This window comes from Balearica regulorum, chromosome 15 (genome assembly GCF_011004875.1).
Source record: "Balearica regulorum gibbericeps isolate bBalReg1 chromosome 15, bBalReg1.pri, whole genome shotgun sequence".
Taxonomy (NCBI): domain Eukaryota; kingdom Metazoa; phylum Chordata; class Aves; order Gruiformes; family Gruidae; genus Balearica; species Balearica regulorum.
Window position 1 is genome coordinate 15,731,931 of NC_046198.1, and position 16,357 is coordinate 15,748,287.

The 16,357-nt window shown below is 42.3% G+C and overlaps 1 protein-coding gene across 2 annotated transcripts; it reads left to right on the forward strand.

Moving 5' to 3' along the window:
- The first annotated feature begins 944 nt into the window (after positions 1–944).
- Positions 945–16,321, forward strand: RAC1 (Rac family small GTPase 1). 2 transcript variants are annotated; one of them, XM_075767560.1, is made up of 7 exons: positions 1,033–1,272; positions 8,130–8,201; positions 9,543–9,660; positions 11,820–11,876; positions 13,575–13,637; positions 14,360–14,519; positions 14,681–16,321. In XM_075767560.1, exons 1-7 carry the CDS (start codon positions 1,238–1,240, stop codon positions 14,809–14,811), a joined length of 636 nt encoding a protein of 211 aa, XP_075623675.1. In that variant the 5' UTR covers positions 1,033–1,237; the 3' UTR covers positions 14,812–16,321. The 2 variants fall into 2 exon arrangements, with proteins under 2 accessions (XP_075623676.1, XP_075623675.1); XM_075767561.1 differs by lacking the exon at positions 11,820–11,876 and having other exon boundaries at positions 945–1,272.
- The last annotated feature ends 36 nt before the right edge of the window (positions 16,322–16,357 follow it).

Consider the following 16,357-nt stretch of genomic DNA (forward strand, 5'->3'; position numbering starts at 1 on the left):
CTCTGCGTAGCCTGACAGTCCCTGGGCTGTCCCATCCTACAAAGACTCAGCACTGATCTGCTCTAAAACTTGCAAGCAGCTAATTAATGCCATAGCAGCTGAGGAGGAGGGCGGGCGGTGTGCGGATCCATCAGTGAAGGGAAATGTTCTGGCTCTGCACTGTGCTGGCACACCAAGTGAGAGTCCTGTCCCACGGCTGGGGAAAATGGGCACCTACCCCCAGCAGCACATCGGGAACGTCTCTGGTAACTTGAGTTATATCCGCTCAGTCAACCTACAGGGCAAACGTAATTTCACATTAACATGCTTCCCGAGGTGCGAAGAATCAGATTGGTGCATGACGTCCCGATAGCGGATGGCGACTAGGGTTGTGTTAAGACCGTGTCAGGAGTGAAAGACAGGGTCCCAGGTGGTGTCAAGATAGCTTTGTGTTTGACAGGTTCGTCACGACATGACAGCGTGGTGCCAGGTCGATACGTTGCCAGTGAGGAGGTGGACAGGGCTGGTGTGGGATGATGTCCTGACTCGTGTCCAGGACCGGACGCTGGCTGGAGACGGCAGCATGGCCTCCCTGCTGGGTGAGCTGCTCTCCTGCGGCCTGCACACCGCTGCCAGCCTGGCTCACAGTACAAGGCCGCTTGCTTGTCTCAGCAGTGCCAGCACATGACATCACATTTCAGTAAGGCCCTGACTGATCAAGGGCCAAAAAAAAAAAAAAAAAAGGATCACCCTGGGGGCCTCCCTGGTCCTGAGGCGGAGGGAGCGGCGGGTGGACCCCTGTTCCCCGACTGGGTTAGCACCACAAGCATGGCGGCCGCTCCTGCACGGCGGTAAGCGCTGCCGAACGCGCCCGAAGCCATCCCGCCGCGACGGAGAAATCCGAGCGGTGCCGAAACGGCCCGAAGCCCGTTCGGTTCCGCGCGCCGTCTGGCCGAAGAGGCCCGAAGCGGCGGCGCCGAAGGGGCTCCCCGTGAGGGCGGGGTGTCGCCGAGCGGGCCCGAAGGCGGGGCCGCGGGGGCCGAGCGCAGCCTGGCCGGATGTGAGTGGAGCGGCCGCTTCCTGTTTCCTCGCAGTCCTCCCTCTCCCCGCCTTGGGTGGTGGCCGCTGCCTCGTCCCTGCTCCCAGGCACAGGGCGGAGGCGGCCGCGACCCGGTGCGGAGACCGCCGCCGGCTCCCTTCTTGCGCGGTCCTCCCCGCCCCGCTCAGCAGCAGGACCCGCCGCCGCGGCGCAGCCCCGATGCAGGCCATCAAGTGTGTGGTGGTGGGCGACGGGTAAGTCTGAGGGGACCCCTCGGTCGGGCCCTCGCTGTAGGGAGCTCCGCCGGCACCCGGGGGGGAGGGGAGGGGAAAGGGTGTCCGCCCGTGGGGCGGGGAGCGGCGCGGGCCGCCCGGGCCCTGCCGCAAGTTGTGGGCGCCCCCGCCGCGGGGCCCAGGCGCGGCCCTGCCGGCGCTGAGGGGTGCGGGGGCTCGCCGGGGCCGGGGGGTGTTCGCGCCGAGGCGGTGGGGCGGGCGGGCGGGCGGGTGGGTGGCGGCCGCGGCTTCCTGCTGGTGGCGGGGGAGGGGAGGGAAGCGTGGGGCAAGGCGATGACTGCTGCGAGCAAATGGTGGCCGCCTCGGGAGCGGGGAACGGGAGAGCGAGGTTCCCGCTGGGGTGTTCCGCAGCGGCGGGGGGGGGGGAGTCTCGGTGCTGCCTGCCTCCCCCAGCCCTGGATTGCGGGGGGAAGGTGCTCCGGGGGTAGGTGCGGTGTGGCGGCCGAGGAATCCCTCCCCGTTGGCGCTGACAGAAGTGGCTTCGCCTGCCGTGGCAGGGGAGGGGGTGCGCCCCGGGCTGGTTCGGGCAGGGTGGGCCCTTTCTCCCGGCTCACCGTGCAGCTCTCTCCCGCTTCTGGTGTTTCATCTATCGCTAGACACACCGAAGTAATCAAAGTGTATTAAAAAATTATAATGCTTTTAACTATATGAGAAATTTCATATTGATTTGAAATATCTGTTGTGAAAGTAACAAACTTATTACTGTGTGTAGCTTGATTTTTGACATCTGATTCTTGCAGTAAAACTAAGTGAAATGTGCTGAATTCTAAGCAGCTCATAAATGCTTGTGAGCAGAGACTGTTTTTCTGCATGCGTACATCTAGGCTTGTAAGGCTCCTGTCTAAAGGAGACTGATAAACCACTTGAAATACAAATAATTAAGAATATACTTGTCTGTAAAGAACTGTTACACCCACAGCATTCTAATATGGTATCACTTATAAGTGAAACAACTTGATGCTTTTTAGAGTCGAGTTAACTCTTAAGTTTAGCTATTGGATTTCAGTGTGAGGAATGCTGGTATTGTGGTGGGGAAAAAGTTGTGGGTTTGGTACTGTTGAATATTCTCCATGATGCTATTCCCATCAACTTGGAGGCATTCTTTCTCTTACTGGATGTCAGAGCTCAGGGGAACATCACAGGCCAGCTGGAAAACAAGACTTGTCTTATGCAGTTTGAGAGGTTTTTTTCCCTTAGGAGAAACAAAAATCCCAGTGTAGGCTGAGCATAATTGGTATCACAGCTAACTTCTGTTGATGACAGAGGAGTGAAGTGTAGCTAAATGGTCCAGCCACCGTCTGTAATTTCACATGGTGCCTTAATTTTCAAGTTATTTGTGTGGGGGTTTTTTTTTGTTGTTGTTTTGATTTTTAAGATGTAGAATCCCTAAAAAGGCAGCTAAGTATGGTTTAAAGATAAACTTATTCCGTATAACAAATTTGTTTTCACTTCCTGTGTAAGATTTTGAGTCATATGAACATGAAAGTGACATCATAACAAATGAAGACTTTTCGTAGTAATTCAAAGTAATTCTCTGATGCTAAATAGAATAACTATGGACTGTTCCTCTGGTTATATTGATTGTAAACCCAACAAATTTGCTTTTCTATTATATCAGATTTTTTAATTCAACTGTTGTCTGTGAATGCTGTAAATAAATGTGATGCATCATGTTTGGGTGGGGAGAAAAGTTCAGTCTATTTCCTCCTTGAGAACTCAGCACAAACTGTATAATGTTCAGGAATTCATTCAACAAAACAGTTCTTTTCATCATTTGCTTTGTAAACCACCCCACTTCTGAACATATTTATTGCTCTTTGTCTTGGAAATGGAAGTGGTGTAACTCTACCTGAGTTTTGTGTGAACAAAATACAGCAGCTTGTTTTCCTTCCTCCTTAGTTAGAAGCAAATCTCTCTTAAGGTTCCATTCAGCTACTATTACTCATTTTTGGTAGCTTTGCATTATTCTCCGTTCAGTATTTAAAAAAAAAATCTTTTAACTATTTGTGTTTCTCTGTGCTGCTGCTTCAAAAGTTCAGGCATTACAGGTATTCTAGGAAATGTGTAATGTTTGGCTTAGATAAGGTTAAAGCTTTAGTGTTTCTGTAAAACAATGCAAGTTAAAGATTTGCTTATGTAATATAAAACTTGGGTATTGTTTTACGTACCTTCTGCAAAGATCTATTAGGAACAAAACAAACAAAGCTCTAGAAGTATGTGTGAGATTATTTTTTTAAGGTATAAATGAGTAGGCTGTTTCTCATACGCAACTCAGTTCTTAGAGCTTTGACCAGTATCTGTTTAGACAACTAATTTGACAAGAAAAACATGGTGTGTATGCTAGTTGAGCTATCATATTTTGCCCTTTTTTTTTTTTTTCCTTCACTGTGAGCATTGTTTGGGGGAAAATGGCAACTGTTGCCTTGATTTCTTGATGATATAGAGCAGGAGGAATGTGCAGGACAGATGAAGAGCACTCCACTTGAGTAACTCCAAGAATTGCTGTTGATTGACACTTGAGGAAAAAGCATTGGTGTCAGTTATTTTTAGCAGCTTTTGTTTTCACTCTAAAAAGGCAGCTGTTAAGTGGTATGAAATCTCCAGTGATGATGTGTAATGTTAGGAGAAGTTCTGCGTTTTGGAGAAATGATTACTAGATGCCACAGAAATGGTCAAACTTTCTGCTCTTCTGTAGGCATTTTCTTAATTGTAGAAATATTGTAAGAACAAGAGCAGTGAATTAAAGAGTCCCTGTTTGGAATTCTGCTTAATTTGAGACCTTGTCTGCTAAAGCCATGCTGTATTTGTTTTGATAGCTTGTTGAGAAGGGGGGAGCGTAATTGGCTTCTTACTGAGTGTAGTGCGGTGGTTGTGTAAGATGCTGAACACCTCGGATCTCTCCAAGGCAATCTGTAGGGAGTGCAGTGACTTGAAATTTAGTAACTTGTGTTACTGAACTTTTTCAAGTTTAAAAAAATGTAGTAGTATTGTAGGTGCTGAACAGCATATTTGGGAGAGGGTGTGTCATAGCAAGTAAAACAGCTTATCTGGCAGAAACGTATGCGACTAAATCTACTATAGCAAAAATACTGAAATTTTGATCTGAGGATGGTACTAGAGAAATCTCAGCTACTGTTTAATGTTTGAGTGAAGACCTGGGCTGCTGTGCATCATATCTGCTAGGGAGGTTGTTCATGTGGATCAGAGAGAGAAAGAAATGATATAATCAAAGCTTTTTGTAAAGGCTGCCACCTGTTTGCAGATACCAGTGTTTCCAGAATTAAACCAGCAAGTACTTCTGTTGGCCTCCACTACCATGCCTGCAAATGGGAGCTAAATTGTCACAATTAATTTTTAGCTGCAGGAAAGCAGGAGACTCAACCATCTGTGCAGCTCCAGTGTCTTTAGAGTGGAAGAAATGCTGGTGCAGGTCCTCCAACGGAATTTTCAGTGCATGTCACGTAACATGGCTCCAAGCAGCTCTAACGCAGTGTGGAAACTTCATAAAACTTCTTAGTGTAAATAACTAAGAGATGACACGTTTGGTTTTCAGGAATTAATATGTGTGTGGTTATAGACGTACATTGATTCCTGGATGGTACCCAGAAGCAATAAGGGACTCGGTGCTGTCTTTTGTAAATCTTTCACTTATTGTTAAGTGGTTAAAATGCTGGATTTCTGTAGGCCATATTTTTAATTACAGTGAAATGTTAGTAGTTTCATTTATGTAATAGTGGGTGGACAGAGCTATGATTAAGTAGTTGCTAGAAATCTTGTTATGACTAATCTTGGTTTGGTATTATTTTAGTTTCTTAGTCTCAGCCTTTATGTACAAGGATTTATATTTTGCGAAACAGTTGGAATTCTCTTTAGGGGACTCACTTTAATACAGAAGTTAGAAGTCTAAAAAAGTTGATAAAGTACTTAGAGAATGTACTTTATAAATCAAAGTAGACATTAGTGTTTATTTTTAAGACTGGTGACCATAATGATCTGATTTGTAGGGCAGTGAGCCAAAAGGCAAGGAAAGCAGGAAACCTAGATGGAGCAAGTCTGAAACAGGGTTGTGGAACGTGTTTTTTCTTGTTTAAATGACTCTGCTGATTGGTACTGCAGAAACACACTACAGGCACTTCTAAGCTTGGAATGAAATCTCTTACCACCTCCTTCCTGCGCTGCTTTGATTAGCCAGAGCAGACTCACCAGTTTCAGTGCAAGGTGAGTGCGGGAGCCTGGGTGCAGAGAAAAGTTCTTGGTCGCTGCTGAAAATGTTGAGTTCAACATTAATTTGTTAGAAGCTTAAACTCCCTGTAATGAACTTACTGGAAAATGAAGCATCAGACCAAACAGGTTTTTAGAAGCATGAAAACACGTAGCCTCTGCCTCAAGAAGTTTCCCAAAGAATCTGGCTTTCGCTCCTCTTGGTATTTTGAAGGTTTTCACGTTTGTCCTCTAAAGCCTGCTCGATTGTGTTGTGAGTGCAATTCAGCAGTATATTCAAGCTGATCTAACTAATAGCTCAGGGAGCTGAAATAGCAAGTGGCCCTTATGGGGGTGGCAGAGTGAATAGCTTTCCTTGACTCCTTGTTCTGGCTTGTTACAGACTCAGTGAATGCCACTGCAAGAGATAAGATGGGATCTCCTCTTTTGACAGCTGTTAAATTAGCTTAGCTGTGTTGTCACAGTGCTCCCTGGTTCTTTCCCACAGAAGTTTTTGAATGGTAAATCCCTCTCCTACTTTTGGGCACAAATGTATCTCAAGCCTGTTACTACAGGAAAATGTTCAGAGATTGCACTTATCAAGAATAGAATTAAATGTCCCCTTTGTTGTTGTAGATTGGTAATAGAGTGTGCATGCTGAAAGGAAAAAAAATAAAAATCTCAGACTGTGCAAGGAGCTGGCACCTTGTTTCCTTAGAAGCAGGTGTGAACAGTAGTGTGGAAAACTGCATGGTATGATTTGAGTTGCAGCAAATGGGATGTTATGCTAGGTGTCAGCTCAAACATAAAATTACAATTAAAAATGGGCATGTAGAATAAAATCCTAGATAATTTTGCACACTGAAGCAGGTCTTTCATAGCTCAGGCATTTAAGGTGATGTTGTCAGAGGCTGCTATCACATAACTTCTTGGGCTACTGCAGTATGGAACTGCGTAAAGGTTAATGGAGAGACTTGCTACAGATTGAACTACAACATACACACTAACTTACGGTTGTGACAAAGCTCAAATCTACTTAACCTACCTTAAACTGTGAGTTACTAGATAAGGCTGGTTGGTTAATGTTGAGTGTTAAATCATTTAAAATAACATTTTGAATATGGTCTTTGTTAAGTGAAGGGACAGTCTGCGTGCTTCCAAATCAAGAGAAGAAATGCAATGATTTAAAAGGTACATAGTAAAATTCAGATACAAATGTCTCCAGTTGTTTGCAGCCGTGGAGCTAGTAAGCCCCTGACTAAAGCTTGTTTCTGTGAGTTGTTTTGGGTTTTTTCTTCTGCAAAAGTTAAAGGATAATAGGATATTTTTAGCAATAGCATTTAGTTCTTGGGTTGGGTTTGTGGTTTGGTGTTCTGTTCTGTTTTTTCAGTATTAACTGTAGTTCCAGACTAAAACTTTAATGAGTTCCTTCAGCTTGTGAAAGATTTAGTTCAGGAGGCTCATGAGTCAAACCTAACAGCAAGATTATTATGTGTAAGTACAGTAAGGTTTCAAAGTTACTGCTGACTTGCTTTGAGCAAATCATTGTAGTGATAAAACATCTGCAAGACAACAGTTTTCCTTGCATGGAAGTGTGTCTGTTTGAGAAGAGTGGTTGGGAAGACTGTAAGGCTGTGTGGGCATTACCGCTTTGAGGAACTAGTTGCACACTCACCTCTGGAATCTCTCGCGTTGTTAAAGGATTATGCACCTCAAGTGAGAAGCCGGCATGGGAACCAGTCTGCAGTGGTGGAACCACTCTTTGCAGAGTCTATTGTAAAAAAGAAATATGGTCCAATTTAAAGTTTTCCAACCCTTTAATTGAAACCGTAACAAAAATTCAATGGTGTCATTAATCTAATATTTGACTCTAGATAAGATGTGGAGAGGGAAGGAGCTGGCTGCCAGAGTTTTGAAGGAAACCTGGAACAGAACCTTGTCCTGCCCCTGTTTCAGGCTCTTCAGAATTAGGTCTGTGGGGGAAGGTTTGGTGTTCCAAGTTCTCCAATATTGGAATGTAATTTATCTATAAGTCAGTTTACGGTACGTTTGAATAGTTGACAAATGCATGTGGGGAGTCATTTTGCAATAGCAGTAAATACTGTCAGGGTTATAATTTGCAATTTTTCCTCAAATACTCAAAAGTAATGATGTGTTGACAAACTATACTTTTCAAGCTTTTTCAAACTTTACTTATGTGAAAGTGTACCAGTTTCTGAAAAAGAATTTTGGATTCGTGTAATGGATATCTGGAAATACTTCTCTGTTTTTTTTTTTTTCCTTAATTTCAGAGTTGGAATAAGGTGGTCTTGATGAGTATTCAGTCAGGTGACTAGCAGATGTTACAAGTCTTATTAATACTTGTGGGTTTTTTGTCTAAAGATGAACACAATTTAGTAATTTACCACTTCACAAAATGGGTGTTTATATTAGGTGTGTTGTCATTGCCAGTAATCTTAAGGCTACAGTGTATCAGCTGTTTTCCTGCACAGCACTGACTACTGACACCTAATTGTTCCTTAGGTGACTATGTGTAATCAATTTTCTTCCCTAAAGGAATATTTTTTCTCATTATTCAAGATGAATGTTTCTTACATGTGAACTTTCTCTTTTTACAGTGCTGTAGGTAAAACATGCCTACTCATCAGTTACACAACCAATGCATTTCCTGGAGAATATATACCCACTGTGTAAGTACTTATAAAATCCTAAAACCTCATTTATGTCAACTTCTCTGTTCTTACTCCAGATTCCTTACTTGAATGGTTTGAACTGGCTGCAGGCACCCCCCAGCTTGATCTGAAATGTTTAACTGAGTATCTGGGTGTGTGTAAGGAGAAGCACCTTGGGCTTTTACTGCTTAGCACAGTTGTACCTGTGTGCGTTCGTGCTCCGTCTGATTTGTGCCTCTCTGCTCACAAGGCCTAGCTTATTAGGGACTATGATTTACTAACATTTTATCAGATGCTGTTCTCTTTTAAAATAATGTATTATTTCTATCTTGAATGTGATTCATAATAAGCAGTCCTGAGGCTGACCAGCTTGTAAAACATCGTATAGTAGTCAGAAATAGTTGGGTTATGTGGCTGGAGATTTTTTGGTTGTTTTCCCTTCCCCTTTTTGTGCTATTGTCCATCCTGTGCTAAGCCAGCCATGGCTCTATAGCTCCTCAGGCGTGATTGTGGGGATTCCTTTATTTGGTGCTTCCCGTTTTCTTGCCTGTAAGGATTCGGCAGTATCAGTATTAGTGTAGTTCTCTTTTTGAGGGCTTGTTGTGGGGAGGTGTTCTATACACAAGCAGCTGCTTTGCCTTTAGTGGATGTGTCTCTATTTATCTGGCTCTCTGTAAGTATTGATGAGTTTCAGATAACAAAATACATTCTAATGTGATTTACAGATGACATTAGTTACCCTTGCAAGACCTTGTTGTCTTATTTACTCCTGTTTCCTTTTTTGGGTCTTAAATTCAGATTTTTTGCATTACAGTATGCTTTTGTTCCCAGTGAACTTACTTTAGCCAAGTTATTAAAAGCTTCGCACCTACAGTAGTGATGAGAGAAAAATCACGCCTCTCCTGGCCCCTGGTTATTAACTTTGCTATTTCACTGGAGGGGTTTTTGATTAGCAGGATTAATAAGGCTTTTTTTCTCACCTTCTGTTTCATTAAGGATTCCTTGGTTGTTGCTCATGTATCTTCTATTCCAAGTCTTACAAAATGAGACAGATTAACTTGCTGAACATCCCACTAAGACTGGAAAGCGCTTGCCAAGTGCATCACTTTCCTGTACTTACTGAGATTAACATGTCCTTTGGAAGAGCAATGAAAAAGATGACTTCTGTCAGACTGGACCAAGTCTGTTGTGCATGCTTTTTCCTTCCATATTATTTAAAGAACAACTTCACTGTTTCTGGGGAGCAGAAGGATGCAATAAAAATGTTTCCTTTTGTAGTGTTCCCAGGTAGGACCCTATAGGAAAATCCTTGGGTGCCCTATTTTACTGCAAACTAATGCAGCTAACTTTATTTTTTAGTTTCGACAACTACTCTGCTAATGTAATGGTTGATGGAAAACCGGTCAATCTGGGTTTGTGGGATACAGCTGGTCAAGAGGACTATGACAGACTACGTCCACTCTCCTATCCGCAAACAGTAAGAACTACAGCGTGAAACTAGAAAGAATCTGTACAGCTTTGTCTAACATAGAGGTTTTTTTCTTTTTGAAGATATGGCCAACCTTGTCATATCTGGAGTTGTATTTATTAGTAACAGTGACTTGTTGCAAGCTACCTTCCTTCATCCTACGTGCTGTAGCTGTAATATTATAATCTGAAATGGGTCTACAGTTGTACAAATGTTAAAATTTGCATGCTTGTGTATTTGCATGCCTGATACATGTTGGCTTTTGTGTACTTGTAGCCTGAGAATCAATTAGAATGCTTGATTTAAAACAAGAAGAAAAAACCAAAATGAAACCCCAAAACAAATGAAAAAGAACCCCTTGGTGAATAGTCCCATCAGCTAGTCCATTGATTTTAAGGTTAGCATGCCTGCCAAAAGCAGGGTTTGTTTTTGTTTTCAGGCGTGATGTTTGGCTGCAACCTGACACTGTCACTGCTAAGCACTTGATACTGTTTAGTCTCCCTGAAGATATTCTAAATGTGAAAGAGGCAGTCCTGAATGAAGATATTCTTGGTGTTGACAGAGGCTGGGTCAGAGCTTTCAAATATACTTAAGCCCGTGGCTATTTTATTACTTACTGTAGTTTGTGCTATAACACCAATACGAATGTGCTTCTGTCTTTCATGCTTGCAACTGGTTAAGTCCTGTCCGCGTGCTGCATCCTTCCTCCTAGAAGGAAGATGCTGAAGTAATCCGCTCTGCTCTTCCCAGTGCGATGGCAGCTACAGTCAATCTTTGTAGAGACTGGTTTTCTAGTCTCCTTGGAGCAGTTACTTTGATCTGGTGGAGCTGTGCTATAAGTAAAGAAAGGTGGTAATTTGCGGGGGGGGGTTTGGCGTTGATTACTGTTGTTAACTGTCAAATATATATATATTCAATGCTAATAATGTAAAATGCAAAACTGTTCCAGTTATTCTACAGCATAACTGTTCTCCTGAATACTGTGAATCTTACTTAATGAACTCTGGTGCTTTGTTTTTTGGGTTTTTTTTTTTGTAAACTGCCTTAATTCACAATTTTCCTTAATTCACTGCTCACTAACTTACAGTTAGGCTTTCCCATCCGTTACAATACCCAAGATGGATATGGACTTGCCAGTTGTAGGCAACTCTAGTAGAAATGCCAGAACTATCTGCCTTTTCTAGGAAGAGAGACAATGGAAACCTGTTTTTCACTAATATTTAGATAGTTGTAGGATACTTAGGAGAACTTAAGCTTTGCTTAATATAAGAATATTTAAAAAAAAACTATCTCAGGGTAGAAAAAGGTATGTTGAAAGATCACTCAGTAGTGTGAGGAGAGTGTGTAAGGGAGAATATTGTTCCTCCCCTGTGACAAAGGGACAGAATGCATGTGCATGTCTTCAGCCTGCTAAAATAGCTGTGGCTTTCTGATAGACTGCAAAAGAATTCCATGTCAATCTAAGCATAACTTTGGGGAAAAATCTCTTCTGTACAAGCATGTATAACTGTTAAGTAAAGGTTTGAAGTGCTCCCAGATACTTGGATGGGTTTTTACAGCAGAAAATGAGACAGGGTGGTAAGCCTGGAACTTCTTATGAAGAAGTCTTCAGATTTTAGACTTGTGCAACGTGTAGATTCATTATCACTTAAGGGACAAAAACCCCACAAAATTATCTGCCACCCAGTAGTTCAACAGTTAAGAACTTCACAGTAAGAACTTTGCCATAGTAGAGGCATTAATTTGTCTCTCTCCCTTATTCGTATTTTTTTTCTTCCTTAAAATATACAGGAATTTAATGCCTTCTCCTGAATATATTTGAAATCTACCAGTATTTTAAAATATTTGGGGAAGGAAGAAGTTGGGTCAGAAAAGATGTTTAACCTTGTTTCCTCAGGAGACCAAACCAAAAAGAAAATTAAGTTAGGGGGATGCTTTTCAGAGAGGTTGGCTTTTGGAAGCCTCCCCTGACAATGCAGACAGACGTTTATGGGGAGGTCTGGCGCTCTGTTCTGGATGCAGGTAGCTGGTTGTGCTGAACTCCAGGGCCGTGTCTCTCTCTCCAGAAGAAAAGCCACGTTGTCTGCTTGTGAGCACAAATCACTGACTGAGAGAATGTTCTCCTTTAAATCCATTTTAGGAGTAACTTTATCTCCTACTGTTATTAGGTTGGAGGAACCAATGGTAAGAATATATCATCCAGTCTGACAGATCAACCTATTGCCGTATGTAAAACTTTAAATAAACTTCAGTTCCAAGTTCTGTCATCTTGTCTTGCTTACCATAGTGATAAATTGGCCCCTATTTTTTTAAACAACTACTTTTCTTGGAACTATCGAATTGCTAGATCTGAGAACTCTGTTACCAAATCTCTTTATACAAGTTGCTAAGACTAAACCTTTTCTTGCAAATAAATAGCTTTTCCTCCTACTTATTAAGATTGGTAGTGTGCAAGACACCTGAAATCTTCAAATAATTCCTCGTGGTTATGCTGATTTTTTTTATTTTTTTTTTTAAATCTCTGGAGCTAGTAAAGGAGAGAGTCTGCATAATGTGCAGAACTTCAGTCACCACAAACCTGCAGAATTGGAAAACAGAAGTAGTGGCCATAGTATCACATTATTTGATGTTGTTTCTTTCTTCTTCTGGGACGCTGCTACGGAAACTCGTTGGGGTGATGCATGAACAACTGGGTTGCAAGTGCTTAGCAGTGCAGATGTCAGATGCTGACCTAACAAAATGCCTTGAAATGCAGCACAATCAACTAACATTCTGAAATGCCTGATTCTTTAACCCATTTGATACCGGAATAAGTGTGGATGCAGAGGTAGGTTGGGGAAAGTTGGGCTTGTTGGAGAGATGCTTACTGAGGTTTGGGTCATACAGCAAGGTTACAATCTTCATCTGGCTAGACTGCAAAAATTAATTTTGTGGTTATTTTGAATGCTTGTAGGCTACAGTGTGTCATGTATGAAGCTCACTCTTTTTTTGAAGTGTATGCTGTATGGCAGTTAGTGTAAGCGTTTGCTCTAAAATACTTTTACCTGCTCTTACAATTTTTTTTGCCCGCAATTGAAAAGCGAGGCGTGTAAGATCCCTGAAAACATCCCCTTTTCTCTCTGCTTTCTCATAATTTAGAAAGGTAAGGACGGAGCTTTGATGTTTTTAATACCCTTCTCAATCCTAATTTGCTTATAGAGAAATTCTGAAATCTTTTTATACTGACATTCAGCAGAAGTGACAGCTCTACAAGATTCTTCTGACTTGGGCATGGAAGTAATAATTGTAGAAATCATTGTTGTATGATTTTTTTTTTTATTCCATACTGTATACTTTGCCTTTGCAATTTAAGACTACTTTACAGTAGTACATTAATAGTATATTTGGATTTAAAAAAAATCAGTGCCAACAGTTAAAACCCTTTGCAACATCCTATGCTGATGAGTTCCATGTCTTTCAAGGCTTAAATGACTGACTTAGAGGTCTGCAAGGAGCATCTACCCCAGTTCTGAAGCCACTCTGACTCTTCGTTGCTTCATGTTCATCAAGGATCTGAAGTGTGGTGCTTTTTTTGCTGTTTTCTGAATGTCAGTGAGGGAGAAGAAATGACATTTAGGGGGGAAAAAAAGCTTGTAATGCAACAGTATTAGCATCTTGGTTGCTGGCTACTGCAATAGTTGATTTTAAACGTGACTGCAGTCTATTTGTTGTTGGTTTCCCCCCCCTTTGTGTCTGCTTGTAGCTGCCTGGGAATGATTTCCCCTGAGGGAAAGCTACCTCTGCTTGTCACGTGCAGCTGTAGCACTGACCTGGCCTTTCACAAGTGTGATACAGGTGACAGTGTGATACAGGTGCTGGCAATATCGGCCTTTTCATGAGCTGTTTTGCTCTACTGGGCTAACTTCTAACAACTTGTTTTGTAGGATGTCTTCTTAATCTGCTTTTCCCTTGTGAGTCCCGCTTCCTTTGAAAATGTCCGTGCTAAGGTAAGTACAAGCTGGTATGGTTTTATTTCTGAGTGTTCAACATACTGGTCACTTTACAGCAGTGGCTGGAAAATATTAGGGGATTTTTTTTTTTTTTGGCTGGCAATGTGAAATGTAATTTGAAAAGGCAGAAATCCACTTGCCTAACTTGTAAGTCAGGGAAGTTCAGGGCAGGTGAAGCGCTCCGAGTATGAATTGTTCCCCGATGCAGTGATAGGATGGCAGTAGCTGGAGAGTGTTCAGTCAACAATGTGCTAAGACCACAAACAGGAACTTTCCTTTTAAGGCAATTTAAAGGAAAGTATTAAAAAATAAATGTGTGTAAAAATAGGGTTGTGTTTGCATCAGCCAGTGTTCTAGCACACGCTCTGCTGCCGTTACAGTCTTTCATGTCCTTGGACAACTCTGCTGCGTGGCACTGTGGAGACCTCAGATGAGAGGTGGTCTCCAGAGGTGAGGGAAGTGCAGATCAGGGTTTTCTGGTATGCGGAGAAAATGCAGCCCTTAATAGGGTGAATTTTTGAGGGGGGTGTATATATATTAGAAATACCTGTTGGCTTCATTAAAAATGTTTTTAACCCCTTAATGGAGTCCGATGGTCTCCCCTCTACTCCCTGATGACTCTTGGAAGTGTCGTGAAGGACTGCGAGCCTTTCGGTCCCAAAGTTCGAGAGCCTTGGTGGAAATCTGCCCCCATACAGCCTACGCTCTTTTTTTTGCAGTGGTATCCAGAGGTGCGGCACCATTGCCCCAACACTCCCATCATTTTAGTGGGGACCAAACTCGATCTCCGGGATGATAAGGACACTATTGAAAAACTGAAGGAGAAGAAGCTGACTCCTATCACCTACCCCCAGGGCCTTGCCATGGCAAAAGAGATTGGTATGATGGCAGCGGGGTTAGTTATTGTAGAGCTAAATGTGGTTTGTGGAAGATGCACCTGAACGCAAAGAAACGCCTGGCTTTTCTTGTGGACTTTGCCAGAAGCAGCGCTGCTGTAATTGTGGAAAACTGCTTTGTAATTGCTGTTTTGCTTTCCACAGGTGCAGTGAAATACCTAGAATGCTCAGCACTTACGCAGCGAGGCCTCAAGACAGTGTTCGATGAAGCTATTCGAGCAGTTCTGTGCCCCCCTCCTGTAAAGAAGAGGAAGAGAAAATGTCTGCTGCTGTAAATTTACCCTCCCCCTCCTGGTCCAAGCCCTGTGCTTTGCTCAGAACAATGGAGCATTCACACTCAATGCCAAGTTTTCCCGTTATAAATTAGTTCTCTTCCATAAATTCTTGAACCAATCAACAATTTCACGGTATCCTTTGTTTAAAGTATGAAAGTTACCTTGCATTCTTCTAAAAAGCAAACTCCTGACAAGACAAACCTATGTAAAGCCTTATTTTTAAAATCCTTGCTCGATTAAGTGTTGCCAAACTATCTGCTGAACTAAGTTGCATTGTTGTGCTACGGACACTAAGCACTAAACTGTTTTTTAAAGATTCTTTGTGAAGATGACTAATTTCTGGTAGGAAATTCAAAAACACTTTCTAGTTTTTTCACAGTAAGTAACAGTACCGTCTAATTAGCAAAACACTGCACTCTGTGTTTTACTATTATGTGTTTTCTCAAAAAACCCCCACCCCCCCACCCCCAGTCATTGCGTAGCGTTGTACATTGACCCTAAATCGTTGATGACTGACACCCTCGAGTCACAGTGTAAAATGCTTTATCGTTGGTAAGGGCTTGGTTGCAATCTAGTTCTTGCTGCTGTGATTTAAAAAAATAAATAAATAACTATTCTTACCGAAGTGTATCTAGTCCTTTTGACAGCATTGTACGGCGATGGATAAGGAGATAGTGGGTTGGATGAAACGATACGCCAGACAGTATTTTCTCACTGTTCGGCTGACTGACACTACACTGCCAGGGTCGCTGGAACTAAATTGGTGTTTGGCGGAGGTTAAAACCAGTGACCGGGGCCCAGAGGTGCGGCAGGGAGAGGTTGGTGTTCACAGGGCCATTCCTCTGACTTCTGCGGGGGGCATTCAGCGAGGTACAACCCTCAACCAGTCATTCCCACAACTGTTGTGTAGTAAATGCTTTTCTCTTAGAATCTTTTCTTACTGAGCAATATACCTTGTATTTTAAAACCTTTCTGAGGATAGAAGTTTGGTTGGGGTTTTGGTTTTTTTTTTTTTGGTAGCGTAGAATGTTCAAGTATATGCTCCTTATTTTCCTGTTATTTCTGACCCAGTAAGTTATATGCTTTCTGAGGAGCTCTTAGTCTATATTAACTAGGTGTAAAAATCATGTGAAGCAGCTTTACACATTTTAGTAATTTTTGTATTTTAAACCTCTATAAACTATGAACCTTCTTGAATATCACTGTTTGCCAGCTCTCCCCAGCAGCGTAACATGACTAATGCAGACAAGTGTTCTTCTATGTCACTACATGTACACATGCAGCATAGATTGAGTAATGGTAACTTGGGTCTGTGAGGTTCTGTAAATTAGTGCTAATGTTCTGTACATCCTAAACTGCCAGGAATCCAATGGTGAATGACACCCTTTCAACCACTAAAGCAAAATTTAAAAATAAAAGTTGCAAAGTTGTGAAGTTTTTACATTGATCTTTTGCTAATGCAATTAGCAATATGTTTTGCATGTATGACTTAATAAATCCTTGAATCACATGTGTGGTAATGTTTGTGTTTCTTAGACTGCTATGA